This window comes from Pipistrellus kuhlii, unplaced genomic scaffold, assembly GCF_014108245.1.
Source record: "Pipistrellus kuhlii isolate mPipKuh1 unplaced genomic scaffold, mPipKuh1.p scaffold_m20_p_11, whole genome shotgun sequence".
NCBI lineage: Eukaryota > Metazoa > Chordata > Mammalia > Chiroptera > Vespertilionidae > Pipistrellus > Pipistrellus kuhlii.
Genome location: NW_023425416.1, coordinates 14,770,266 through 14,797,765, shown reverse-complemented (window position 1 = coordinate 14,797,765; position 27,500 = coordinate 14,770,266). Strand labels below are relative to the sequence as shown.

The 27,500-nt window shown below is 44.9% G+C and overlaps 1 protein-coding gene across 3 annotated transcripts in view; it reads left to right on the top strand.

The window, feature by feature from the left end:
* CACNA2D3 (calcium voltage-gated channel auxiliary subunit alpha2delta 3) overlaps positions 1–27,500 on the top strand; it is a 773,665-nt gene that overhangs the window by 140,243 nt on the left and 605,922 nt on the right. For all 3 annotated transcript variants that reach the window (XR_004986777.2, XM_036430835.2, XM_036430833.2), the window contains exon 3: positions 19,440–19,556. Coding sequence is in view for 2 of the 3 variants with exons in the window: in XM_036430835.2 (XP_036286728.1) it covers positions 19,440–19,556 (117 nt within the window). In the remaining variant the exon portion in view is untranslated. The remainder of the gene's footprint in view (positions 1–19,439; positions 19,557–27,500) is intronic.

Genomic DNA, 27,500 nt, shown 5'->3' with positions numbered 1-27,500 from the left:
CTAGAAGCTTCAGATTCCTAATCTGTGACATGTAGCTTTGGAAATTTCCCCTTTCTTGTTGGGAAAACTTGGTTTGTAATGAAAATCATGAAATGCATGCTACCTATCTACCTGAGCTATATGTGGCTTCATAATTTTTGTTGTTGTTACCTGAGGACATTTTTCCATTGATTTTTAGAGAGAGTGGAAGGGAGAGGGAAAGACAAAGAGAAGCACTGATGTGAGAGAGACACATCGATTGGTTGCCTCCCACAGGGCCCCCACCAGAGCCGGGGGTTGAGCCTACAACTAAGGTACATGCCCTTGTCTGGAATCAAACCCAGGACCCTTTAGTCTGAGGGCCAGTGCTCTATCCACTGAGCCAAACTGGCTAGAGCTCCATCATTTTTTTTAAGTCAGTGCCTTATAACCTCATTGAAATGTAATGAAGGGGGAGCAGGGGGCAGGGCCACAGGCCACACTCCTGTTCTGGGGGTATGGGGTGGCTATCCTCAATTCTGTTAGCAGGGAGAGTGTTTGCACAAGCGCCTTACATTGGAGAGCTTCTTCAGTAATGTATACATCATGCTTTTAAGGTTAGGTTTATTTGAGGTTGCGTTTTACTTTTTTTTTCTGTTTAACCTTATGTAACCCATCCTGCCCACCCCTTGCTATGTTTAATGAAAGGTGAATGAATTAAAGAAGCCTGGTAATAACACAGAAATGGAACATCTCAAAAAACCTTCAGTTCAAGAGGGAGACCCTGGAACACAAAATGAATGCAAGAAAAGGCAGATAAATTCAGGGCTCGTTTATTAACTACAATTCACCTTGAATTCAGAAAAGGGAACTTTTTCCGGTAAAGGATAAGTGACAAGATTTGAAAAGGGTCCCTCGGGGAAAGAGGATTAACAAAAGAAGACATTACAGAATGAAATGGAAGTGAATTAACAAATCGATTTTCTGTTAAGGGTTAGAAGACACGAGATTTATTTGGGAGATAAATATTTGGTAATTGAAAGCTGTCAGTGTTTTGTTTTGTTGTGATTTTCCCAGTGGAACTATGCTCCATGACAATCTTATGGCTGATGAACACGGACTGGTGTGGATGCTATGAAAAGGCTGCCAGATCGATTTCTCCCTTGGTGTTTAACTCTGTATGTCTCAGGTGCACTTTTTTTTTTTTTTTCTACTTTAGAAATGTAAAGGATTTCCCCTCTGATCAAAGGAATTAGTTTAAAACTTAACAAACATTATTTGGAATAGAAGCTAAAATAATTTTTTTTTTTTTAATCAGCGCAAGTTCTTTTAATAAGAGCCTGGTATTGGATTTTTGTTCATTTCACATTTACCTCCCAGCATTCCACCTGAATTCTGTGCACATGTTTCTGCTGGTTTCAGAGCAGTGTCCTGGGACTCATCCTCTCTGTTGACAGCAGAACATGGCAGTTTACCTGATGAAGGTTTTATGGGCTGTGATGTCCTGTCGGCAGGTGATAAACTTGATGTAGAAAATGCCACAGGCAATCTGTGCCACGTGGCCCATTCTCAGAAATGGCCCTTCCTGGATTCCCGTATCTGACCCTTCCAGAGAATGCTGGGCTGTATTGTTGGGCTCATCAATTCACAAAGGAATATTGATTTTCCGATGATCTATAGCTTCTTCGCCTTTGGGATGTAGGCTGTACTACAGAGCAGGGAGTGGATGGAGGTTGTTAGAAGACAAAAGTGACCATGTGTTTACCCCCTCCCCCCTGACTTAATTACAATACCCTACTATTTTTTCATTCATGTCCCTTTCTTGTTCTTTCTTCCTATTCATATAGGAAATGGGTGTCTCGTTATGTATTTAGCTTTTGACTTGCTGCTTTCTGGGTACAAATGTTACCAATAATGTCATTGTCATTAGTTCTTATATCTGATGACCCATTGGGTGAATGGATCTCTTTATATGAAGTTGTCATTATTAATGTTCACAGGTAGAAAAAGGGAAATGAAACATATTTAACAAATAGACAGACTATAATTACAGATCTAATATTATACAGGGTTTTTACATATATAATAATTTTAATAGGAATTATTTAATGTTACTAAAATTCCAAAGATACTGCATTTATTACTTAGGCTTTTCCAAACAAAACTTGGTTATTTTACCAATTAAAATCGCCCTTCATGCCGAAACCGGTTTGGCTCAGTGGGTAGAGCGTCGGCCTGCGGACTGAAAGGTCCCAGGTTCGATTCTGGTCAAGGATATGTACATTGGTTGCCGGCACATCCCCAGTAGGGGGTGTGCAGGAGGAAGCTGGTCGATGTTTCTCTCTCATCGACGTTTCTAGCTCTCTATCCCTCTCCCTTCCTTTCTGTGGAAAATCAATTAAAAAAATTTTTTAAAAATAAAATAAAATAGCCCTTCATTTTCTGTACTTGTTCTGGTTTTCTTTGTTCTGCTAATTTATCCCCTTCATGAAACATGAAACATGGCGTGCACACATGGACACACACCTTTCTGGGATGATGTAGAGAGTGATGTTCTCTTGGAACTATGTTGCTTTTGGATCAACCCATGTTTGGAAAAGGTGAGTCATGTGACTCAAGCAGGCAGCCATGTGTCTCCCACCTGACCATTGTTTAAGATTTCTTATGCAGATTACAGAATATGGAATTCAAGGGAAGAAAAGAAAATACTTTCCTAAAATTGAACTATAATACAAGAGTGTGTGAAACAAATGAACAGGCAACTTGAACCTTTCTTGTCTCACTTTGTTCTTATTCGGGTCCATCTACACCAAACTCAGTTTTCTTGGAAACCCTGTGCATGGTCTTCAGTTTTATGTCAGAGCTGTGGACTTGAGCAGCACAGCCTCCTCTCCCAGCGTGATCTTTCAGTCAAGGCTGCTGGCCTTACCCCTTCTGTGCGGAGAACAATCCCAGCCTCTCACAGGTGCATTGACACTGATGTGCGCCTGGGAGAGTTCAGTCTCTCTGTGCGAGGTAAGGGATGGAGACCTGGGAGAGGCTGGGATAGTTCAGGAGTCTGTTCTAAACATGACTTTGGTTCATGGGGAGGATTCTCAACCATCTTTCGGGCATTTGGAATAGAAGCTAATATATATATATATATATATATATATATATATATATATATATATATATATATTTTTTTTTTTTTTTTTTTAATCAGGCAAGTTCTTTCAATAAGAACCCGGTATTGGATTTTTGTTCATTTCACATTTACCTCCCAGCATTCCACCTGAATTCTGTGAACACGTTTCTGCTGGTTTCAGAGCAGTGTCCTGGGACTCATCCTCTCTGTTGACAGCAGAACATGGCAGTTTACCTGATGAAGGTTTTATGGGATGTGATGTCCTGTCGGCAGGTGATAAACTTGATGTAGAAAATGCCACAGGGAGGTGGTCATTAAGATTTGTGTTATGTGCATTCAGTGTTGGAAATGATTATTTCTCCCAGGCTTTTGCAACCCCTATACTTGGACATATTTGGTTGTGTAATTCTTTGCTGTGGAGAGTGCCCTGTGCTACATAAGGTATATAGCAGCTTCCCTGGCCTGTGCCCACTCTCTCCTCCTCCCCTGCTTCCGTGGTGAAAACCAAAGCTCTCTTCAGACAAGGCCAAATGTCCCTGGGGGACAAAAATGGTCCCTGGTGAGAACACAGAGTCTCTGAATGCATAGCCTTTCTTTTTCAGGAGAAGCCCATCCCCAGGGCCCCAGGGCACTGGTGTGAGGGCTTCTGTGACTGGACCCTTGAACATCCCCCTTCCTTATTCTGGTGGTCTGAAGGATGAGTTCGTCCTTTTTTGTTGTTGTTGTTGTTGTTACTTTAGTTTTGTGGGAAATAATTTGAAAAATATATCCCATTGTAATGTATAGGATATGTATGGGATGATATTATGTTGATTGCAAGGACACAATTACACTTAAAGTCTTACATTTTTTTTTTTTTTAAGAAAAAATCTGTGAGGTATGAACCAAAAGGTATTCCCTGGTGTTTTGAGGAATTGGGATTAATGTTTTTGTTGTTGTTGTTGTTGTTGTTGTTGTTGTTTTCCATCTCTTTGCTTATGTCTACTTCTGATTATTCTTCCTGAAGTGATAATATTTTGCTTTTATAATAAGTAAAAACTCTCACTTACCATCAACTATGTTAGGAGAATTATAAAGAGAGGTTGGAACATGGGTTATGGAACCAGCTTGCGTGGATTTGAATCCCACTCTCCTCTTTCATTTTTCTCCGTATTAGACTTTACTCCCCCCATTTGAAAAGTGCTATCACAAAAGTTTCTTTTAGAAAACTGGAAAATTTATGCAAAATTCTGCCACCATAACCCAGCCATGGTCAGAATTTTGATTTGTGTTTTTACATGGCTTTAATTATAAATGTAGTGCACTTCACTTAACATTATTTCATGAACAGATTTCCATGCTCGTACACAGTTACATGTATGTTGCATGAAACTAATTTTTGACGCGGTCATCTGATAGCTGTGGACAATGGCCAGGCTTGTTGAATGGGCTGCTTAATTCATGTCTCTGGTTTGAACCTCCCGACTCAGTCACATTTGTGGTTTGCATGTTGTCAGACATTCTAAATTTCTTTGAACTTGACACTTTATATATTTTTAATCACTCACATAAACCACGAGTGTATGCTCTGTGTGAAGAATTCTAATAGTTCAGTATAATATAGGGAAACATCATAGTTCCCCTTTATTGTGCCTTAAGACCCTGGCTCCAGATAAATACTGTTTAGTTGTTTACCCTTCCCTGATCCATTTGAGAAATTGTTATTGACAGAGGCCCCAGAGAACCTCATAAGCTGTAATCTATACTTAACAGCAAAACCGTCTACCAAAGTTATTGCCGAAAATGTCCATAATTTGATGTATATGTTTAATATACAGAAAGCTCCCATTGGATTGTAAATATATGCTAATGATCAGACAGGACACGTGACACAGACCAGCAGTTGTCAACAGGTGGGGAACATCCTGCTGCTGTACATGAATTGGGGCAGATGCCCTGTCACTGTTCACACACCACGTGACCTTTCCTGGGCCCTCTTGCTGTTCTTGGGTAGTGCACAGGAGGGCTTAACCTGGGTCCACAGCCTTGGGGACAATTCGGGGGGCATGAACCTAGTGGGAGGAAAATGACATCAGTGTTTGCATTGATCTCTAACCAAAATGTATTCCTTTATGGTACACATGGTAATAAGCCGCGGCAGTGCCTGTGATTTTGTCACCAGCAGAAACCACAGATATTTTCATATCAAGTCATAGTTGAGGCAGGCATCTCCTTGCTGTTGCTGCTTATCCTTGACACCCAGGTTGATGGCAGTTTACACTTACCAGGAAGTATTATTTAATGCACTGATGAAAAAATACATACATTACAAATTTATGCTTTAAACATTTTAAACTGAATTTCACTGTAATTGGTTTCATGCCTGTGTGTTTGCTTTTCAAAATTAAAATACCATTTTGACCCTGGCTGCGATTGTACAGTGGTTAGAGCATGGGCCCTCCCACTAAAAGGTCACGGGTTCGATTCCTGGTCAAAGGCATGGAGCTGGGCTGCAGATCCCATCCCCAACCCCAGCCAGGGTGCATGAGGGAGGCAAGCAATTGATGTGCCTCTCTCACATTGATATTTCACTCTCTCTCTCTTTCTCTCTCTCTCTCTCTCTCTCTCTCTCTCTCTCTCTCTCTTCCTCTTCCTCCATCCTCCCTTCCACTCTCTCTAAAAAAAAAAAAAATCATTCTGAAAAGGGTCTGTGGGCTTCACCAAATGCCAGAGCAGCCACTCTCCCAAATTCCTTCAAATTCCCATCTTAAAAGCATATTATGCATGATAATAAGAATAGGGTGGCTCTATTGATTAATTTCCTTATATTTTCCTAAATACATTCAGGAGACAAATACTGATAGCATTGTGTGATTGTGTGTGTGTGTGTGTGTGTGTGAGAGAGAGAGAGAGAGAGAGAGAGAGGTGGGGGTATTATTAACATTTTTTTAGGAGTGTAGTATTTTTCAAACTAGCAAAGGAAAAAACGCCTTTTTAAGAGTAACTTGTGGGCTTCTCTCAATCTGCTCAGCGTCCTCATCTTCAGTTTCTTGTTTTTATGTCTCCCAACCCCAAGCGCATGAGGAATCCAGTGCTTTTGGTCTGACATGTGGGTCTTTAGGGAATGCAGCCTAAAGGTCGGAGCCCCTGTGAGGCCAGGGGACACGGTGCCTGGGACCCTGGTGGTCAGGGGAGCATCGGTCCCTTCTAGTCCTGAGCTGGCTCTGCCCTCTCACAGTGTTTCATTTCACAGTGCAGATCACAGCAGCGCCTGGTCCTAGGGTTAGTGATAGCTTCCTGGAAGTCGTCCCCACACTGCCCAGCACCCCATTGCCTTGTGGGAGACCATGTTATTGTCTCAGTCTCCTTACATGAAGAGGAACGAGGTGGAGGATGTTTACTGACATATTGTATCTGTGTGCCAGAGGGTCCAAAGAAAGGGACACAGTGGGCGATTTCACATAAAAACAAAGATTTCTGGCTTCTTTTTAAAAAAAGGAAAACTGAATAACCACAGTGTACCCCCCGCCCACAAAGATCAGCCAAAAAGTGGCCATTGTTTTAGGATGAGATGAAGGTCTGCTGTTCACCACAGGCCTGGCCTCGCTCCATCCCCCTCACCTGAAATGACCTGTCTGGCGTCTGGAGGTGTTTGAGTTTGTTGCTTCTGAAATGGATTATTTCCAAATTTCTTTCGAATTCTAACACTGTGATTTTCAAGATATTGGGAGAAATCCTATGTGCTGGGCTCAGTGAAGTATGTCAGCAAAATTATTTAGTTCTGAAGTTGGTGACATTTAAATTCTTGGGAAGCTCGGATTATGTTTTGCATCTCAGCAAGGGGATGGCTGTGCTCAAGCACCTGTCACTCTTTGGTACTGTGATGGCAGATAAGCGGGAGGGGTCACCTACTGCTGACTCCAAGAGTAACTATGGCAAGGTGAGGCAAGAGGATGTCGCTCTCTTGGGACTTGTGTGACTCTGGGCTTTTGGGGCTCTTTTGCTCCTGCTCCCCTGCATTTGCCCACATGGCCCATAGCTATGTGGCTGCCACACACAGTGCACCAATGGACTGTATCTAGCCTGATGCTGAATTGGACCCAGCTCCAACATGGAGAGGAAACCCTGGACACTGGTTTTGCTTTTTGCCTCATTGAACCCCCAGCTCCACTTCTTCTATGACTGGACTAAAAGAAATGGGACTTTGGAAACACGGGTATAATTCCATGGAAATAGAGCTTTTTACCATGTCTCATCCTCCTGGGTTGGCGGGGGTGGGGGGGTGCTCTGGGAAGTCTTATTCCAGCTGTACCCTGTGAACCCCACTCCCACTAGCAACTGGAAAAGACGAGCATGTTTTTCTCCAATAACATCACCATGGTTCTCTACATTCTCCAACAAAAAGGCGGGTCCAACAGTGCCATACATTGGTGTCTCTCTTTTTAGTTTGGAATTTATGGAGTTAAAGATCCATTCAGATGCAGGGTCCTAACACTCATTCCAGCTTTTGGCTCTGTGAGTACAGGAACCACTTGAGCAGCTGTAAATAGCATTAGCTCTAAGCTTGTTACAGATCTTGCAGACTCACTCATTGATTGCCTTCGATTTTCAGGACATCTTGGCCGTAGAATTAAAAAGACTTTAGTTAAGCCAATTAACTTTCCTGGGGCCTGGGCGACTAATATCGTATGCTTGAGAAGGTCATTGATGTTAATCAAATAGCACTTTTATTTGAGCTGGGATTAAGGAAATCGTACAAAAGGTCTCAGAATTGTTTAGAATGTATTTCTTTCTGCGTTGCACTAACTTGCCCTTTAACACGTGGGCCTGGCCATAATTACGTCCAAGCACTCGGGTGATATTACCCTTCCTGTAGCCTGCAGCTTGATTGTACCAGCTCTGGAGTATCCATCTTGCCTGTGATTCCAAGACAAGTTTTAATTGGCGGTTTCACCTGTCTACAGTTTATCAAGCTTTTTATACTCCAGTGTGGCAGTAAAGAGTGTGGACTCTGGGTTTGAATCCTGCTTCTATGACAGCAGAACAGGCAGCTAACAGACCCCCGGGATGATTTACATATCTATTTCCATAGTGTTGACTTAGAGCCTGGATATGGCTCTCCAGCTGCCAGGCCCGTTTCCTGGGCTCTCTAACCTGGGTCAGTTCCTGCCTGTGGAAAGTGAGCAGAGCTGATGCCTGTCCCTTCCAGGCCATGGAGTTCAGCAAGGGGGAGTGTCTTCTCCACTCCCAGTACCCCCATTTGCTGGCTGAATGTGGAAGGTGCAAGGCCTGCGAGGAGAGCAGGGCTCACGGGAGGATCCTGGGTCCCTGAGTCACGTGTTTGAAAAAAGTAGCCTGCATAAAATAATCTATACCAAGTAGTACAGGCTTTGTCATCATAATAAATAATAATAAAATAATAAATGTTTTATTGTTTGCCCTTTGGCTGTAGTTAAATTGGTTGGTGTACATAAAACACACCCATAAATGATGTGTACAAGGAGATTTTTCTTCTTTAACACACATGGGCCTGTAATCATTCTTTTGGGGTTTAATGTTGTGAGGATGTATGTGCCCCATAAATAGTTATTTTCAGAGCCTCAGATCCCTCCAAACAGTGATCTGAAAATACCCAGGAATGCTATTTTTCAATAATCACTGAGACCATTTGATTTTATTTAGTAGACAGATGGGTTTCCCAATTTTAAAGCAGTGTGCTCCGCACCACACCAGGCAAGGATGGCTGTATCAACAGCTGGTTGAGTAGCCTGCCTCTGACTTAATCTTCCTTATAGAATAGGGAGTGCGATGCAGCATTCACACTCAGTTTTATCATCATAGAGCTACATTTATCAGTGGTATTTGTTCAGTTGACTGTGTTGAACAGTAAAAGCTTATGAGACTCATCAAGAGTTTTTTTGTTTTTTAAAGTATAGACAGTAAACCAGGAAAGGAGGGATATTCCTCTGTTACATCAGCACCTGATAATCTGGAAGTAGAATCTCTCAGGGGGGACCCCCTGTGGAGCCCTTTGCTCTGAGAGCAGTCTCCCTGGGACTCCAGAAGAGGGCACTCCACCCAGTGAGCCCCAGGGACACTGGTGTGGGGGTCCCCATAATTCCTAGAGTACCAGTAGGTACCTTGATAAGTAATTTAAACCACACTTACTCTCCCCTCCACTCCCAGCTACAAGTTCTTAAAAGCTCTGCCCTCAGTGGCAGCCCATGTCCATGCTTCTCACCCCATGGAGTAAAAAATGATCCCAAATTCCTTGAGTGCCACAGCCCTGCAGAAGGTGGGGCCCAGTGCTCCCTGCCTCCTCTGCTATTTGGGTTGTAATTTAATACCCTGTCCTCCTTCCTCTCCTGACATTTCTAAACCAAAGCCTCTTCTTATGCAAACTGCCTCTTGTCCTGATGGTTTTGACAGTGAAAAACAGCATTCTTCAAGGATTTTTTCTTCAAACTTAACTGGGTCTGAGAGAGCACAGAATCACTAGTGGGTGTTTTTGTTTTAATTTTGACCTTGGAGACACTTAATCAGAACACCTGTGTGACACAGAATTGTTTGTACAAAATGGCTCTTCTCATTTTCAAGTATTCGAATAGCCTTCTGTGACCTAGAGTTCCATGAGTCTAGTTAGGTGTGTTGTTATTATGGTTAAAAAGGAGCATTCTTAACATCAGCTTAAAGGATTTAGAAATATATTTACTTGGAAGCATAATTGCTTTGGAGTGTTGTATTTGAAGTGACACTGTATGCGGTAATTGAGTCGAGAGGAATACTGAGTACATTTATGTCACAATAAGAAAATGACACTGCCTATAAGGTGAGACTCTAAGAATTGCAGATGATTTGTTTGTGTGGCAACATCTTTAGTAACATCTAAAAACCACCATCCTCCAGCCCTACACACACACACACACACACACACACACACACACACACACACACAAATGTAGGCTCCTATCATCCAATTTTTGCAGAAGGAGCCATCCTCAGAATTATTGTTGAAGACCCTGGAAACTGCTAATCCCAGAATAGCAATGAGAGCTAGTTCACCTGTTAGGCTGTGAATGTCGATTGATACTTTCTTCTTACTGTTGAGGCAAGAGAATAACATTTTTCAGGAGTTATAGACCAAAGGTCAAAATTTATTACTAACCTTTGCCCTCACCATGACAGTTTTGAGCACTTTGTGTCCAGCATTCTGTTGGGTACTTGACCCACTCGACCTCATTTGATCATCCCAACAACAGTCTGAGGCCTAGTATCATCCACTTCACTGATGAAGGAAAAGAGGCTGATGGAGGTCAGGCAATTTGTCACATAGCTAGTAAGTGAGGACATTAGGACTTGAACTTAGCACCTCTGGCTAGTGAGTCCCTGGTCTTAGTACCATGTCAAATGTCCTTGAGAGTGGGATGCATATTGATGATCTTCCTCTGACTTGAGCTCTGGCAGGTTATTCTAAACCAAGGAGGAGGATGCTACCAGGCTCCAAATCAATAGTATTGCAGCAAAATTCATGCGGGTTCTTTTCCACTCATCCCATCGTGGTCAGCCTTCTTTGCTAGCGATAAGACAGAGAAGACAAAACAAAAACTGCCTCTTGTTCTCCCTGATGGAGGGGCATACATGCTCACATGTACATGTACATGTATAAGGAAGGGGATTACATGCAACCTGAAAAGGCTTCCCCTGCTCCTGTGGTGTTCACTCTCCCATCAAGCTTGTTCAGAGTCCAGCCACCTTGTGTTGGCTCAAGACTGTCTTGTTAAATAACGAGGTACTCCATCAACATCTCTCAGGAGGCAGGGGATTGTATATACTTCCCAGTCATTCCCTTTTCCAGGGACCTTGGCTCATTTATTGTTTTACACACCTTCCTGGGACCCTTTTCCTACTCAATGACTGTGACGTCCTTCCTGTTCCTAGTCAAGTGTTCACTGTTGACAGAACTGCTGGGTTGCTCACAGTACCTGAGACTGACCCCTCCCTGCTCTGGAAGAAATATAGGTCTGTGCTTTATAGACTGTTATACATTCAGCAGAACAGACAACATGCTCTTGCCTCTGGCATAAGTGATTTACCTGCACTGAAGACAGGAGTGACATCAGAAGAGACATACAGGACTGCTGGATGGAATATCAGGGCTCAAGTTTAGATTGAAATGATTCGTGTAGCTCTGATCCAATTTATTTATTACTTTTTTAAAAACCCTCATCTGATAACATGTTGTTTTTATTGATTTTAGAAAGAGAGAGGAAGAGAGACAAAGAGAGAGAGAGAGAGAGAGAGAGAGAGACAGAGACAGAGAGAGAGAGAGAGAGATTGATATGAGCGAGAAACATCAATCAGTTGCCTCCCATGCATACCCCAACTGGGGACTGAACCCACAGCCTAGCTATGTGCCCTGAGCTGGAATCAAACCTGCAACCTTTTGGTGTATTGGCAGACGCTCCAACCAGCTGAGCCACCCAGCCAAAACTATTACTTATTTTTAATAAAATGAACCAAAATTTAGATTCGCTATACCGCAAGGGGAGCATATGTATTTGCTAACACCCCCCCCGCCCCCCCCCCCCCCGCCCCCCAATCTGGCACATTGAATGAATGAAAATAAAAGTGATTTCAGTTTAGGTTCCTTTTTTGTGTTGGTGTGATTCTTACTTAAATGGTTGGTTTGATGAACTTACAACTGCACCGTTGCTATTTTAGAGAGTAAGACTGACAATTGAAATTTAAGGTAGGAACAGGAAGCATCTTCTGCTCATGTTGAGGGCTGGGGCGTAGCCAGTCTCTGGGTGCTTTCCCAGGAACAGAGTTTATTGGTGGATCTGGGTCAGGGATTTCAACTGAACTGCCACAGGCTTAGGGGAGAGATGGAGAAGCAGGTCATTCTCTCTGACTTTGAGGTAAACTCCCACCACCCCCCCAGATTCTCACTAGGGGCTGAGCAAGTCCTTGCTTTGCTATTGCTCTTCCTGGATATGCTGTCAGCCCTTATCTAGTGATTTAAGTCTTCCCACTTTGGAGATGAAATTGCAGTTTTTGATGAAAAATTTGGCCAAGAGACCATGTTCAGATGCACTGGCTCTTTGGCTTATGATCCCCCTTCATCCATTCCCTGAGGAGGGCATGTTTCACTGTGCTGAGTGTCCTCAGAGCCCCCCTTTCATGTTTGGCACTTATACCAATTAACTGTGATTGGTCAGAAGCCTCCTGGCTGGAGCCCCTCTCTGAGGCTGCCCCAGGTGAGTCACTCTAGATACGCCGTCATCACGTAGGAGAAAAATGACCCAAATGTATGAACAGCATTAAGTGTTCTGACAGTGACGTAGTGCTTTTCTCTTCCTGGTGTTTGTGTGAAATGATCTGGCAAAGTAGATGCTGCAGAAATAATGCATTTCTGGGCCTCCCTTCGCCAATGATGAATGTTCTTGGCTCATCACGAGATTTCTTGCCAAATGCTGATTCTGCTAACAGAAGGAGTGGGGGCTTCGGAGGCTCTCCTGAGACGGAGGGAAGAAAGCGTCCCTCAGGCTCGCCTGCCTTCTCTGTCATGCATACTGAGAGGTGCTCTTGTGGAGGGCTGTGTTCTGCCTTCTCCCTGGTCTTGGCTAAAGCTGCAGGCTGGGCTGCCCAGGTGTCCCAGGCTATGGCCCCAAGCCCTGGGGCAGGGAGCTGGGGAGGCCCAGAGGACAAAGGTGGCAGAGTGAAGAGCATCGACATCACAGCACCCTATTGGATGTGAGCTTCAGTTCAGGAAGGCATCAGTACGAAAGCACAACACTTACTAGAATCATCTGCAGCAGAAATTCCTGGAGGGAAAACCAGGCCTGTGAGGATTGGAAGGGCCTGTTATGTGCCAGCACTGTGCTGGGGGCCTTCACAGACATCCTCCTAGTAACCCTCTCAGCATTCTGAATGAGGACCCTGAGGCCCAGGAGACTAAGCAATTTCCTCGAAGTGACATGGCCAAACTCCCAAACTGCTGCTGTGTCTGACTATCAAACTTCTGCATGTCTCCTGGGAGCCCACCTGTCATTCCTGTGACTCTTCTGGCCTTTCACCATTGCTGAGTCCCAAGTTTTGGCCTAGTCCACTTCCTAACTCCTTGTATTCATCCAGCTTTACTCTCTCCTACCCATTGTGCACACAAAGATTTTTCAAAAGGACACATCTGATCATCGAGTCCCAGTACTACCCAGAAACCCTTCAATGGCTCTGACTGTTGCCTGTCTCCACACCCCACCCTCCTACCCTAATCAAGATGAGGTCCAAACCCTTACATCCTAGAACACTACCCTTGATGGCTTGATTCTGCTCACTACTCTAACCTCATCTCTCATTAGAGACCCCCACCCTGACCATCCATGTGCCAACAAAGTGAAACCGGGTAGTTTCTTGAGCCCCAAGCAGCTTCTTGTCCCTGGACCTCCATACCTTCCTCTCGCTCTGCCAGGCAGGCTCATCCCCTATTGTATCTCCCACCTTCCCAGCCTAGTCGTCCTTTAAAGGCCCAGTCATATGGGAGTCACTACATTGACCACCCCACTGGTTCAACCTACTGCTATTTTGTACCTTCTTTGCCTGTTTACTCATCAGAACACTCCTGTCCATTAGAATGCTAGCCTTATTCAGTTCTGCTTTACTTTTCATTGTGCTGGGTGTCTAGTCCTCCACCCAGCATACCAGAGACACAAAAAAGATGTTTGCAGAACACGTAAATGGGGCATTGGAGACAGTATTCAAATCCAGGCCGGCCTGAACCTTTCATTGGGTGGCACAATGATCTCTTCCATGTTCATCTTCCCTTCTGGCTTCCTTTGTGTTTTCAGGGCCCTGCTGATACTTTCCTAATTCTTTTCCCAGTGAAAGGAGGACTGCTTTTACATGAAACAAGTACTTGTTAAGGCACCCCTTGAAGCTGTAGGAAACAAAGCCATTGCCTGTACAGCTGTGTGGGAGGCCCACCTGGAGGGAAAGGAGCTTGAGGTGTTTTGTCTCCAGCACAGTCCTTGTACCTTAGAGAACAAAAGAGGGTTTGTAGCCCAAACACAGCCTTGGTGTCTACTTATAATAAAGGCTCCAGGGCCACCTTCTGAGGAGGCTTGCTCATTTCCCTCAGGGTATTTTTATTATCCGGAGCTGCATCTGCTCCTTTAACGCCAGCTTCAACCTCACCCTTCGGTGGCCCTGTGGTGGAATATCACCCCCTTTTGGGACACCCAGTGGGCCCTGGCCACATTGCTCTGGCTCCCTTGGAGCAGCCTGGGAGCCGTTGCAGACCCTGTGAACTGACCATGTCTCTAGTTTTTTTTTTTAAAAAAATATATATATTTTATTGAATTTTTACAGGGAGGAAAGGAGTGGGCTAGAGGGCTAGAAACATCCATGAGAGAGAAACATCGACTGGCTGCCTCCTGCACCTCCCCCCCAATCCCCCGGGGATGTGCCCTCAACCAAGGTACATGTCCTTGACTAGAATAGAGCCCAGGACCCTTCAGTCTGCAGGCCAACGCTCTATCTACTGAGCCAAACCTATGGTATTTCGGCCATGTCTCTAGTTTTTGCCACTTGACTCCCTTGACAAGTCCAAGCCACTATTGGCTACAAAAGTCAGTGAAGCAGGAGTTTTATTTCGGTGAAATGCAGCCTCAGAAACAAACTTGCAAATATTTAGGGTGTCACTCCTTTACCCTTTACTTCTAAGTTCAAATGACCAAGCGACTAGAAGTTAGCCCTTGCTGGGTTTAAAACTCACTCTAACCATTTGCCTTTCAACATGACTAAACCTCTCAGTGCCTCAGTTCCCCATCTGCAACATGGGGATGATGCCAACCTCCCAGGGTGGCTGTGAGGATGAGAGGAATTAATTTGTGAAGAGCTTCTGGCGCCGTGCTGGGCCTGGGATAGGCGGAGGACTGACTCATTGTACCGACTTCCTCAGGCTCTGCTAATGAAGATGTGCTGCTTAATTACACAGCTTCTAATTGGGACCACGTTCCCCTGCAGGAATCTGTTTATGAGGTGCCCATATGCTACTCTACACACAACTACAACTTTTATATTTTCTAATTTCCAATGCGTGTTCATTGTAAAAATGAGAACACGCAGGTAAAGCAAGAAAAGAAAGGAAGAAACCCATTTGTAATTGTACAGCCAGCTGTGAACACTTGGCACCTTCTTCTAGCAGGGTGTGTGTGTGTGTGTGTGTGTGTGTGTGTGTGTGTGAGTGTGTGTGTATGCATGCAGGTTAGTAACTGAAAATAAAAAGCACCGATTACTGTCTGTACCATATCACATCACATTGCATGCACAATTCCTGCCTTCTTCCATACACTTTTGGGATGGCCATGTGGAATTCTCTTGCACTGTTGAGCTTACTCCCTCCAGTTGCTGGAGGTCAGATCACTTGGTTTCACACTGAGGCACACTTTTAAAGGTTTTGATGTTGCATTCTAAACTGCTAAGGGCTTGCGGTTGATTAATGACTATCCTGGGTTGATCTCTCTGTTCTTGAAAATCCTTTGATTCCAGCAAAGTGTAGTGTTTCCTGGTAAGAGTAAGGCATTACGTTGTTCTGACTTGATTCCAGCAGGCATCAACACATCTTGAAAAGCAGGGTGTGTGTTTTAACTTATGGACTAACTTCCCCAGGGTGATGAGAAAGGAGCATGTGCTTGACTCATACCAGAGAGGACGCATTGTCATGTGCCCTGAAGGGAGGAGAGGCGGAGACAAGCTGGCAGAGGAAGGGACCCAGTGAATGGCTATGCTTGTCCCACATCTGTGGTCCTTGGCTTGGCAAGACCTTCATGCTGAGATTGGTTAGCGAGGTCACCAGGCACCCAGACAACTCCTCCAAAAGTCAGTGGCTCCTTTCACAGAACAGATTCAGAAGGAGAAAGGACACAGGAAGATCTTGAGGGTGGGAGGATGGTGAGAGATGAATTGATTCCCTTTTAGAATTCAATTGGGAGAGAAACACATGCAAGGAACAGATATGGCCAGAATAAAGGCTCCCCTATATAAAAATCAAAAGATTCAGGTAAAGGCTAATGGTAAAATCCATTTTATTTATCTTAAATCTCTAGATCAACGCTGGTTTCAGAATTACTTAAGACAGAGATTGATTTCACTGCCTCTGTAAATACTAGACGGACATTAGTTTTGTTTTGTTTCACTCACTTCTTGAACTCTGTGTTTTTGGTAGAGAATCAGCCTTGGCCAGGAGCTGGTCTCCGTTGCTGGCTTTCAGAGCACATCTGGCGGGCAGCAGAGAACCCCCAGGATTTTTGGCTCCAAAGACGCTGGCTTGCATTTGAACTTAGGGAATGTTTCCAGGAATTGCCATTGAAGTTTTCTCCATACAGCAGAGGACGCTGTTAGCTTGAGGCAGGCGTGGGCTGGCTGGAGTCCCACATCCCAGGTTGATCCAGTCCACCTCCCCGGAGGTTGGAAGGTCACCCTTACAGAACCAGAGGCTGGCGCAGCTGCATTGCCGGATTCTTGCTTGTCTTGTAACACCACAATAGTTCTTCCACAAGCTTCACCCGGAGAGGTCCTGTGAGTGTCTGTTGTGGGCTGGTGGGTGGCCATGGGGACCTGTTCTCACCCCCTGGACCACAGACGTTACAAAACCTGCAGAGAAGAGAGAACACTGGGTGCTCTGGGCCTCAGAGGGAGGGCGCATCCTCCTTGTCTTGGGGAGCCAGGACCCCCCTTGGTGAGGCGGAGGGGAAAGTTAGAAGAAGGAATATGGGTTTTCTAGGTGAGATATAAGCGAGACTCTAGATACAAACACTTAAGATTTTTATGGATGTTTCCAGGGAGCAGGGAGAAACATGTCACAACTCAAGGTCCATTATGGGACCACGTAGAGCACCTCAGAGCATCTTATAAACAATCAAGCAGGTATCTGTTTTGTCCAGACTCAGGTGGTCCAAAATAGCACTTTATTATGTTAAGGTTACCTTAATTCTGAGAAACCAAGCCCTAGGGCCTGATGTCCAGGTGAGAGGCCCAATGCCCAGGCTGAGGTCCCTTCCTGCCTGTTCCAGAGTCCAGTGGTGGGCCCTGGGGATTCTGATTGGCCAGAAGCCCCCAGACTCTAGGAAATGCATTTTAGTGTGAAGAATCAGAGGAATTCCCTCTACATTTACCGTATTTTTCAGACCATAAGACGCTCCGGGCCATAAGACGCACCAGTTTTTAGAGAAGGGAAATGAAGAAAAAAAGATTCTGAAACAAATAGTGTCCTAAAATATTTTATGTGCATTAAAACCCAACATCATAGTCATAAACACATGTAATCAACCCTGTAAAGTAAACAGCAGCATTTAGAACCATTTTAGAGCCGGGCAAGGACACAGAGACCACACAGAGCCGGGCAAGTAAAAAAACTTTTTTTTTAAAGTATATGTGTAGGCTATATTTGGACCATAAGACGCAGGGACTTTCCCCCCCCACTTCTGGAGGGAAAAAAGTGCGTCTTATGGTCCGAAAAATACGGCATTTCCTTAAAGTCACTCCCTCTGTCTTTAATCTCTAATTTTTTTTTTTTTTTTAAGACACAAGTATTCTTGCCTCAAAGGATGTGGGAATGGGCTCTAGGAAGGGAAGTGTTTTCTCACCGGCGTGTGTGTGTATACACACACACACACACACACACACACACACTCACTCCCCCTTCCTTGGAGTGACTTCATTTTTAAAAAGTCATTATATTTTTCACTTCAAGAATTGACTGTCAAGGTTACTAGAGTCCAGGTAAGATGCGCAGCCCTTAGGATCTTGTGGTGAGAGGTTTACTAATTGATTTAGTTCTCCCCACAAACAAGAGTCAATGAGAAGCCCCCAGTATTTTCAGTTTCCAGCCTTTATAGCTGCATGAATGGAAGTGATTCCTGTTCACGCTAACAGTATTTGGAACTCCATTTACAAAATATTGAAGAGATCACTAAGACCTTGTGCTTATATAGATTATGTTTATTGATATTTACCATGTTAGAAATTAAACCTAAGAAATTTAAAAATTATTCAAAACGTAAGACCTTCTTACATGTTAACATACATAGCATATTTTATGAAAAACAAACATATTTTCTAAAACAGAACATTTAGAGGATTGGCCTTTTTTTTTTTTTTTTTTTTTCATTTTTGCAAATGCCTGTCATGTTGTGTATAAGAGGGGAGGTGATTTTCCTCTGCTTCTGGTTTCAGTCTGTGGTGATTTGTTGAAATCTATGAAGAAAATCTGGCTTCACATAGATTTGATGTTGGAAAAAAGGGCCACGGCCTGGGTCTCAGAGACCCCTCAGGCGTGCTGGGACCACTCTGAGAACTGCCTGGGCACACCAGTTACCAGGGCATGAATGATTTTTAAACAAAACATTGTTTGTGAGAATTTGGGTGAACTGTGGGCCAAATCAGTCTCTATGGAATAGAGGAACAGATTAAGAAATCTTACATAAAGTGTTGTTTTTATGGTTTTGTCGCACATGCTCCTTCCGTAAGCTCGGGGAGGGTACATCTGACGTCCTCAGTAACTGACTTGAATTGCTGAAATCCATAGCAAGGGCTCCATTGTTATAAAGTGTTTTTAAGATGCTCTGCCGTTATTTTCTTTAACTTCTAGTCTGGTTTAGATGACATGTATTCTTCATAAAGGATCAGAGTAACTATTTTAGATTTGTGAGTCCTCTGGTCTCTGTGTGACTATTATACAATACTTACTTACCTTGGTAGAATATGTAAACAAATGGGCATGGCTTTGTCACAACAAAACTTTATTCATAAAAACAGGTGATGGCCTGGATCTGGCTGAAGGGTCCTAGTTTGCTGGCTCCTGCGGTAGTTATACATTAGGGTCCTAGCCTTGAGACTATTTTGCCTTAAGTCCTCAGGCTTCAGCTGTGAAAAATTTAGTGATATTCAAGGAAAAATAAAACAAACAAACAAAAAAAAGGTTGAGTTTCTTCTTTTTTACTTTATGACACATCTGGAATAGTCAGCTTCCAGTGGTGTTGGCTGCAGGCAGTCCCTCTGAGGAACCGCTGACTGTGCGCAGATTGGAAATAGTGTTGATTCCAGGAACTGAAGAGGATGGATGGTAGTGTTTACTTGCTTCACAGTTTATTCTTTTCCTGGGTGCTAGTTAAGCTTCTGGAGAGTCAGAGCCAAATTTTACATTTCTCTTTAGTTGGTTCAATAATTACAAAATACAGTCACATCTCCCCAAAGCCAACAGAGACAATCATCTTGTAACTTCACTTTTACAGACTCCTTGTAGGTAGAGATGCTGGGAAGGCAGGGGCGAGGTGTTTGCAGTATCTGGAGCCTTCATTGTCCCCCTCCCTCCTTACAGAAATACAAAGAGTATGAGAAGGACGTTGCCATAGAAGAAATCGATGGCCTCCAGCTGGTGAAGAAGCTGGCAAAGAACATGGAGGAGATGTTTCACAAGAAGTCTGAAGCAGTGCGGGTAAGTGCCTCGGCCTCAGCTCTTTATGGTCCATAGACATAAGGCAGCTGCAGAGAACTGGCCCTGGTGAACCCAACTCTCGGAGACCAAAGTTGACTCAGTTTTAATAATCATCTCCAGAATCACTTTGTTAGAAAGGACACTTCTGACTTTAGCTTCTCTTACACTTAATTGGCCACAGAAATTTCCACAAGTTTATTTCTGTTTTCAACCTGATGACCTTACACTTTTGCTTGACCCTGAAACTTTTCTGTGCTATTTTTTTTTATTTTTATTGATTTCAGAGAAGAAGGGAGAGGGAGAGAGAGATAGAAACATCAGTGATGAGAGAGAATCATTGATTAGCTGCCTCCTCCACGTCCCCTACTGGGGATCAAACCCAAAACCTGGGCATGTACCCCGACCAGGAATCGAACCTTGTGACCTCCTGGTTCCCAGGGCAATGCTCAACTGCTGATCCACTCTAGCCATTTCTGTACTATTTGATTCAGTAGGAAGGATTGCAGATTACTAGGTAAGAGCATGAGTCTGGCCTGGGTTCATTGCCTGCCTTTGTCACTTCCTAAGCTTTGGCCTTTGGAAAAACAACTTTCTTTCTTTTGTAAATGGGGAAACAAGAGGTGTGAAGATTAATCAAAGTTATGCTTTAGAGCCACTTAGCACAGACCCAGGCATATACACAGTGCTCTGAAATGTGTATGTCATGTACTTTAAAATAGATGGCCCTTTGCAAGCACACTTGATGCCACAAAGTCTAGGGTGACTGGTTCCTCCTCCCAGTCTTAACAGGAGAGAGGGCTTGTGTGTCAGGCTGGGGTTTGGTGTGGAGCCGGCTTCATCCTTGTGATTGACCTGCTCTCATTGTCAGCTGTGCAGCTCTATTGGCCACAGTTGTGAACCACATGACGTTTGGAATAAGTGGTGACCACTGAGAGATCTCCTGGATGTGGGTTGGTGTTGAGACCAGGGAAGCAGAAGGTGTGACTTTCATCTACTATAATGGCACCCCACTTCTTGAATAGGAACAGTTAATATTTGCCGGTGGGACTTACGGGCATCTTCCTCTCCCTCCCCCTCTCCCTCTCCCTCTCCCTCTCCCATCCCGATGTGCCTGTGGTTTGCAGTCCAGCATTATCTACAGCTTTGCTGTAGAAGACACTCAGTGCCCGTGGGTCCTTCCTTCCCTGTGCCACCCACAGAGCAGCAGCCTTCTTCTCAAAGGGCCCAGGAGAAAAACAAAACAAACATTTTAGAAGTCACTCAATCACTGAGGATGCCCCACACCTCACGGTCTCCCATTTCCAAGCGCCCATCTGTACCCTCAGCAACCTGAGCAGGGTTGGAGGTCGGAGGTTCCAGCGCCTCTGGAGTGTCTTCCTGCCAATAACTGAGGCAGCGCCAAGTGCTCATCAGTGGTGGGCAGCCGGGAGGATGCGGGGACCTGAGTGAGCACACGGAGTCACAAACAGCGCTGTGTGCTAACATTTCCATGGATGTACATACAATATTTATGAGGCTGGAAACAGCAATTTCGAAAACTGCACTAGCACCTTTCATCTGCGAAGGCCGTTCAGCTAGCCCGTCCCTGGGGAAAGGAGACCCGTCCTCCCAGGCCTGCTGTCCCTGGGCTGTTCAGCAGTGTTGATCCTTTCTGTCCCCTCTGGCTTGATTTCAGCATTTTACCCCATCGCTTTCCCCAGTGATTAGTTGAATCAGAGTGATTTTATCATGCTCGTCCCCTATTTGAATTACTCTCCACTATGCAATTATCCTATCACAGACAGTCCCATTTTCTCCCCGTCAGATGTCTGAAGCAAATGGGAAACCTAAAGTGGCCTGCCCATTTCATAACCTCTGTCCTCTGGTTGGTAATGGATTGTATGTAACTTTTTCCCCTCCTCCAGGCCAGCAAATTACAAATAACCTTAGCTTTAATAATTGCCATTAACATAATGGTGGCATCATGATGGCATCACTTCTTAACCAATACTATCTAGCATGTTTTAATGCCATTGGCAGTTTAAATCATCTCTCCAGACCCTCTTGGAGGCTGGCGACAGGCTGTTTTGACTTAGAACCAAATCAAGTTTGATGCAGCCACGCTGCTCCCTGCTCTCTCGGATCACACTTGTGCCTTCAGCCTTATCTCCCAACTTCTTTGTTCAAACGCGTTCATGCAACCAAGTCCTCATTTAGTGCTGCTGAGCGGTTTATCAAGTTTTAAGTCCTATAAATGGACAAGGCATGGAATCAATTTGCTTTCAGCTCATTAACATTTCAAGGAGATATTTCACATGCTGGACAGGCAGGAAGTGGTGGTCTCAGTCCTCTGCCACCTGACGACTCCCGGGGGCCTTCCCACGTGACACCTGGAAATGCTCAGCTCGTCACAGGTCAGAGCACCTGTGAAATACTGACGGAGCACCGTGGACACAGCTCTCCTTTCTCCTGTCTTGCTGATGGTGACCAATTCCTCTCCCTGATTTGAGAAGAGGGAGAAGGCCAAGGATGCCCCCCGCCCCCATGGCCTTGGCTCTGTGGGTGGGCTGCCCAGCCTTTCCTTTGTCTTTGAGATCCCAGCCTCCCCTGGGAGGACCACAAACCATCCTCCTGCTGGAAGGGCCATCTGAGCCCCAGGGACCTCCGAGCGGGCACAGGGCCGTGTGTAGCTGGAGGAGACTGTAGGAAGTGACCAGGCCGCTGCAGGCTTCTCTGCTTGTAGGGACCCACTTTAGGGACAGACTCCAGCACTGCCAGGGGAGGTGATGGTCTTGTGATTCCGAAATGGCCCACAGGCTCCAGGTGAGCAGCACAGCCCACAAGGTGTGACCAGGAAATGACAACAAGGACTTGGGAGAATATATAAATGAGTACTAGGGTCCTCCAGAATGGTGTTCAAAGAAAGGGTGGATTCTCCTGAGTGGTTGTTGCCTTTGATTGTTGGCTCTGGGGTGGCACTCCCTTTGTCACACTGATTTGGGTCAGACTAGTAACTTCCTTTGGTCTTGGTCTCAGGAGTTACCAGTTTCCTGGGAAGGCACCGACTCATGTGGCATTCACAAATCCGGGAGGTGGCGGCTGGAGAGTCCAGGCCTCCCTCCAGAGAGAGGGGATTATAGGATGGTATCTTTTATTTTATTTATTTTTATTTTTTAAAAATAAATCTTTATTCAGATTATTATAATTTTTTATTCTCTCCTCCCCCCCTCCCCTTATCTCCCCTCCTTCTGGTCCCCACTCCACCCTCTGCCCTTACCCGCGCCCCCTCCCCGCAGTCCTCATCCATAGGTGTATGATTTTTGTCCAGTCTCTTCCCATACCCCCCACACAGACACCCCTTTCCCCCTGAGAATTATCAATCCCCTCCCATTCTATGCCCCTGATTTATTGTATTCACCAGTTTCTTCTGTTCCTCAGATTTTTAATTCACTTGGCTTTTAGATTCACTTGTTGATAGATATGTATTTGTTGTTCATAATTTTTACCTTTACTTTTTTCTTATTTTTTCTCTTTTTAAAGAACACCTTTTAGCATTTCATATAATACTGGCTTGATATCTATTCCGGCCACATATCAGCCAAAGCATTAAGTACTTTATCTGTTGTTCAAATGCAATGGGGACAGCGCTGAGACCCACAAAGCAGGTTGTAGCTAAACTCACAAAGTGTGGAGGCGTCTGTTGTTTTCAAACCCTGGATAAGCCATTGAGTAAATTTTGGAGGCGCTCAGAAGCTCATGCCTGGACATAAAACTTCATCCTGTTTCGCTTATTTTTTTATTTATATTGATACAGGGATAAATCCGGCACTCAAAGAAAGAGTGTTTTGCTTAAAAATGAACGCGCTTGCTCCTGGGGAAAGGCTGGAGAGACTAGATTGCCTGCGAAGCCCCCTTCCTGCAGCCGCCTGCTGTGCACCGCAGAGCTGCCTCCCATTACAGCTGTACCGAGGAAAGTAATTGCTGTTGTACAGTAATTCAATTTCAGGGCATTCACGCATCGCTTCACCGATAGGGGTTTATCTGGAGGGACCTGGGACTTGAAGGCCTTTTATCGAGAAATGCCACATGCAGCACAACGTTTTTCCTGGGTAGCGAATACCAGCATTTGCATTTAATAAACATTTACCTTCCCCCAAAGATGGATATTTTCCCCCTGCAGAAAAGATTTACACCAGTCTCCCAAAAAGCTAGAGGGGACTATTAAAGCATCTTTCTCTAGATGTTTTTTTGATGAGGGTGTGTCTACATATGTATTACTACAAAACACATCTTTGTTTTTATGTAAATATGTGTACACCGAGGCATGACAAGCTGGGTGTGCCTAGGGAAAGCATGCTCTGTACCACAAGTATATGCTGTGGGAGGGGTTAAATATATGCTATCTACAGGGCTATCTGAACACTTCTGATTTAAAAACTATCTATATCGCCCTAGCTGGTTTGGCTCAGTGGATAGGGTGCCAGTCTATGGACAGAAACTTCCCGGGTTGATTACTGTCAAGGGCACATACCTGGGTTGCAAGCTCTCTCCCTGGCCCATGTTAGGCTGTGTGTGGGAGGCAACCAGTCAATGTGTCTCTCTCACATGGATGTTTTTCTCTCTGTCTCTCCCCCTTCCTTCCACTCTCTCTAAAAATCAATGGGAAAATATCTTCGGGTGAGGATTAACAAAACAAAAACCATCTATCTCTGCAGGCCAGGTGAAATTGTTGGTGCAGATGCTTTCAAAAGGATCCCCGTTCAGTTGGAAATGAAATCAACCATTTTTGTTTATAAATGTATACACTAAGGAAAGGTTCTTAAGGCAGAACTGGTCCTCCCTGTATAAAGGGACTCTTAGATTGTGAGGACTCTTTGGATATTAAGTCCAAAATGAGCTGCAGAGGTGGCCTCCGTGGAGGTGCTGTACATACATAAGCACATTTCCCGCCTTGCGTTCATGTGCTGATCTCATCTCAAAGTTTCAAAATTTGCTTTTTGAAAGAGGAGTAAATTTGTTTCTGAGAAAACCAAATGTTTTAAGTCATAAGTAAAGAAGGAAAAGACTATTCTATTTGCTTTTCTTTTTCCCTCCCCGTCACCTTAACTCTCTCTCCTCTCCCTCTCCCTCTCCTCTCCCTCTCCCTCTCCCTCTCCCTCTCCCTCTCCCTCTCCTCTCCTCTCTCTCTCTCTCTCTCTCTCTCTCTCTCTCTCTCTCTCTCTCTCTCTCTCTCTCTCTCTTCCTCTCTCCCCCCATCTCACTTTCTCTCTCTCTCTCTCTCCCTCTTTCTTTCTCTCCCCCCCCCCCCAAACTGGATTGCAAAATTTCCTACATATATGTAAGAGAATTTAGAGCAGAAACCTCAAACCATAAGACACAAAAAATAGCAGTGGTCTGGCCACACCAATTCTAATGAGGTCAGCAAGCCATTCTTGGCTAATGGTTGAGGGTAAGACCACATGGAACCACGTGGTCTTCCTGGAGCTTGCCCCGAATGGATGAGGGTGGGGTTTCCGCTGGTGAACTCCCAAGCCTCACAGGAGGCCCACACCGCTGCTGTCCCACCCACACTGAAGGTGAGAGCTCCCTGCCTCCTGAGGGTACGAGCTTCTTTCTGCCAACGGAGGCAGGGAGGACTGCTGGGCTGTGTCTGTGCCATCTGTCTCCTAGCTCTTTGAGACCCACCCTTCTCCCACCACCTCGAGTGCTGGAAGTTGGCTGGCTTGGTGAACAGTATTGAGTGGTCCTGCAGTTCTGGGATGCTGACCCATAGAAAGAGTTCATCTTTGTGGGTAGTACCGCTGTGCCAAACTGGCCCCAAATTCATGGACTTTTTTGTCCCATTCCCAAATATTTGACTCAATGTTTTCCATGTGCAGAGCCATATAGAAGTAAGTCCTTGTCCATCTTACAGGCAAAAAACCCCTTAATTTGGGATTTTCTATGTAACTCACCTCAACCATGTTTTGTTTCTTTCCTTAAGATTTTATTTTATTTTATTTTATTTATTCATTCATTCATTCATTCATTCATTTATTTATTTATTTGTTTTTTACTGGTTATACAATACATGGTTATTATAAAAGAAAAGAAAAATGTGAAAAAATGATCAAGGAGAAAATAGAGATAGCAGCACAATCTTTCAGAACCTTCTGCTTTTAGCCATCTTAATTTCTATTTGTCCATATGTTTTTCTGTTTGGGCATGTGCATATGCATACATGTGTTGTGTTTATATTAACTTCTAAAACATTGGATTATAGTTTCTTGTAACCAGCTTTTCTTTTCTTTTTAAGTTGTACACATTGTGGACATGCATCCATGCTAAGGAAGACATATTTCTATTCTTTTGCACGACTGCATAAGCGTCTTCTCTCGGGGCGTCCCAGTCCAGCAGTTGTCTCTTGGTGAACACTGATGTCACTGGCAGTGTTTCACCACTATGAGCGATCATGCGATACACTCTCCTGCAGAGAAACTTCTGTCCGTTCCTTCGATGCATCCATTGGGGTGTGTTTCTAGGAGTAGATCCAGGCTTTTGGTCCTTTGCCGGCTTGTCCCCCAGGCAGCATCCGCTCACTCATGCTCCCACCTGTGTGGTTGCAAAGCCATCATTTCTTTACTTTTTGCTCTGGCATCTGACTACCGCTAGTCTTTTAGTCCCTGTCCATCTTACAGGCAAGAGCAGCTCACTTTACATTGTTTCGGTAATAACTCACTGTGAGCCATGATGGCTCTCGGGCCCTGCACCAGGGTTTGAAGTAAACCACCCAGGGTCTCAGAGCGTGGGCCTGGGTGCTGTGACATAGAGAGGACCTGGTGCTGGCGGCCTGCCATCCCATGGAGAGGCGAGTACCCTCTCCCTTCCTGGAGCATGTCCAAGCACAGCCTGGTGGGTGTATGGGGGCTGGGGACACACTGACCAGCACCAAGCTGCCTGGACTTGGAGTGCAGTTGTTTGGGAAAGTTGTCAGTGGCTCAGCACCTGAGGATTATGGTACTCAGGTGGCTTAGACCCCACCATCAGAGAAAGTCACCAGCCCCAAGAAAACGTGAGCTGGGGCAGCCCCTCTCACTGGGAAAGGACCTATTCCCAGGTGGCTCACTGTTGGGACATCAGACTGAGGGCCTGAGTCACTTTGGTTCACTTCTCCTATGGGACCATGTAGGAGAATTGACCATTTTGTATAGGTTCATGGGTCATGTCTTCCCCCCCATCCCCTCCCCCACCTGCCATCCTCCTCCTTTTAATAAACTGCCTGTTAATAACTTTCCCCACCACCTACATTATACTCTTTTTCTTCCTTATCTCAGCTTGTCCTTACTCTGGCTGGCCCTAGTACCTATCTCAGGGTCTGAACCTCCAGTGAAATGCTCATGAAATGTTTGTTGACTGACTCACAGACCTTCACCTTGGAGTCAGGGTACCTGGATGTCAGAGTGATCACAGATTGCAGAGAACTCCCAAATGATGAAGGGGAAAGAAAAGGACTCGAGCTTCCCTGCAGAGAAACTGTGGGGGCTCATGGGCTTTCTAGACCCCTCACTGTCTGTCCATTTAAATGAGGCTTCTGTGCTGCAGTCTGCTTGGACGCTGGTTATGGGCTTCAGCTCAGTCCTCCCCACGACCTGCTCCCGGAACTGGGTGAAGGGAGGAGCTGAAAAAGGCAGATACCAGCCAGCTGCTCAAAGTGGAAATTAAAGGTTAATGATTTCCATAGGTTGAAATCAATCCTTCCTCCCTCCTCTTTCCTTCCCTCCTTCCTTCCTACTTGGTTGGAACTGATAAAGGAAGACTTGATTCCTGGGCAGGTGAGGGAGGAGAAATCAGTGTTGTAAGGCTGTGACTTAGCAAAGTAGCCTCGAGCACCCTGGTGTTCTCGGTGCCTGATGGAGTGAGCTTTCGGTCACAATGCACAGCTGGACTCTAAAGCTGGGGTATGTGCCTCTGGGCTGGGCAGATGTT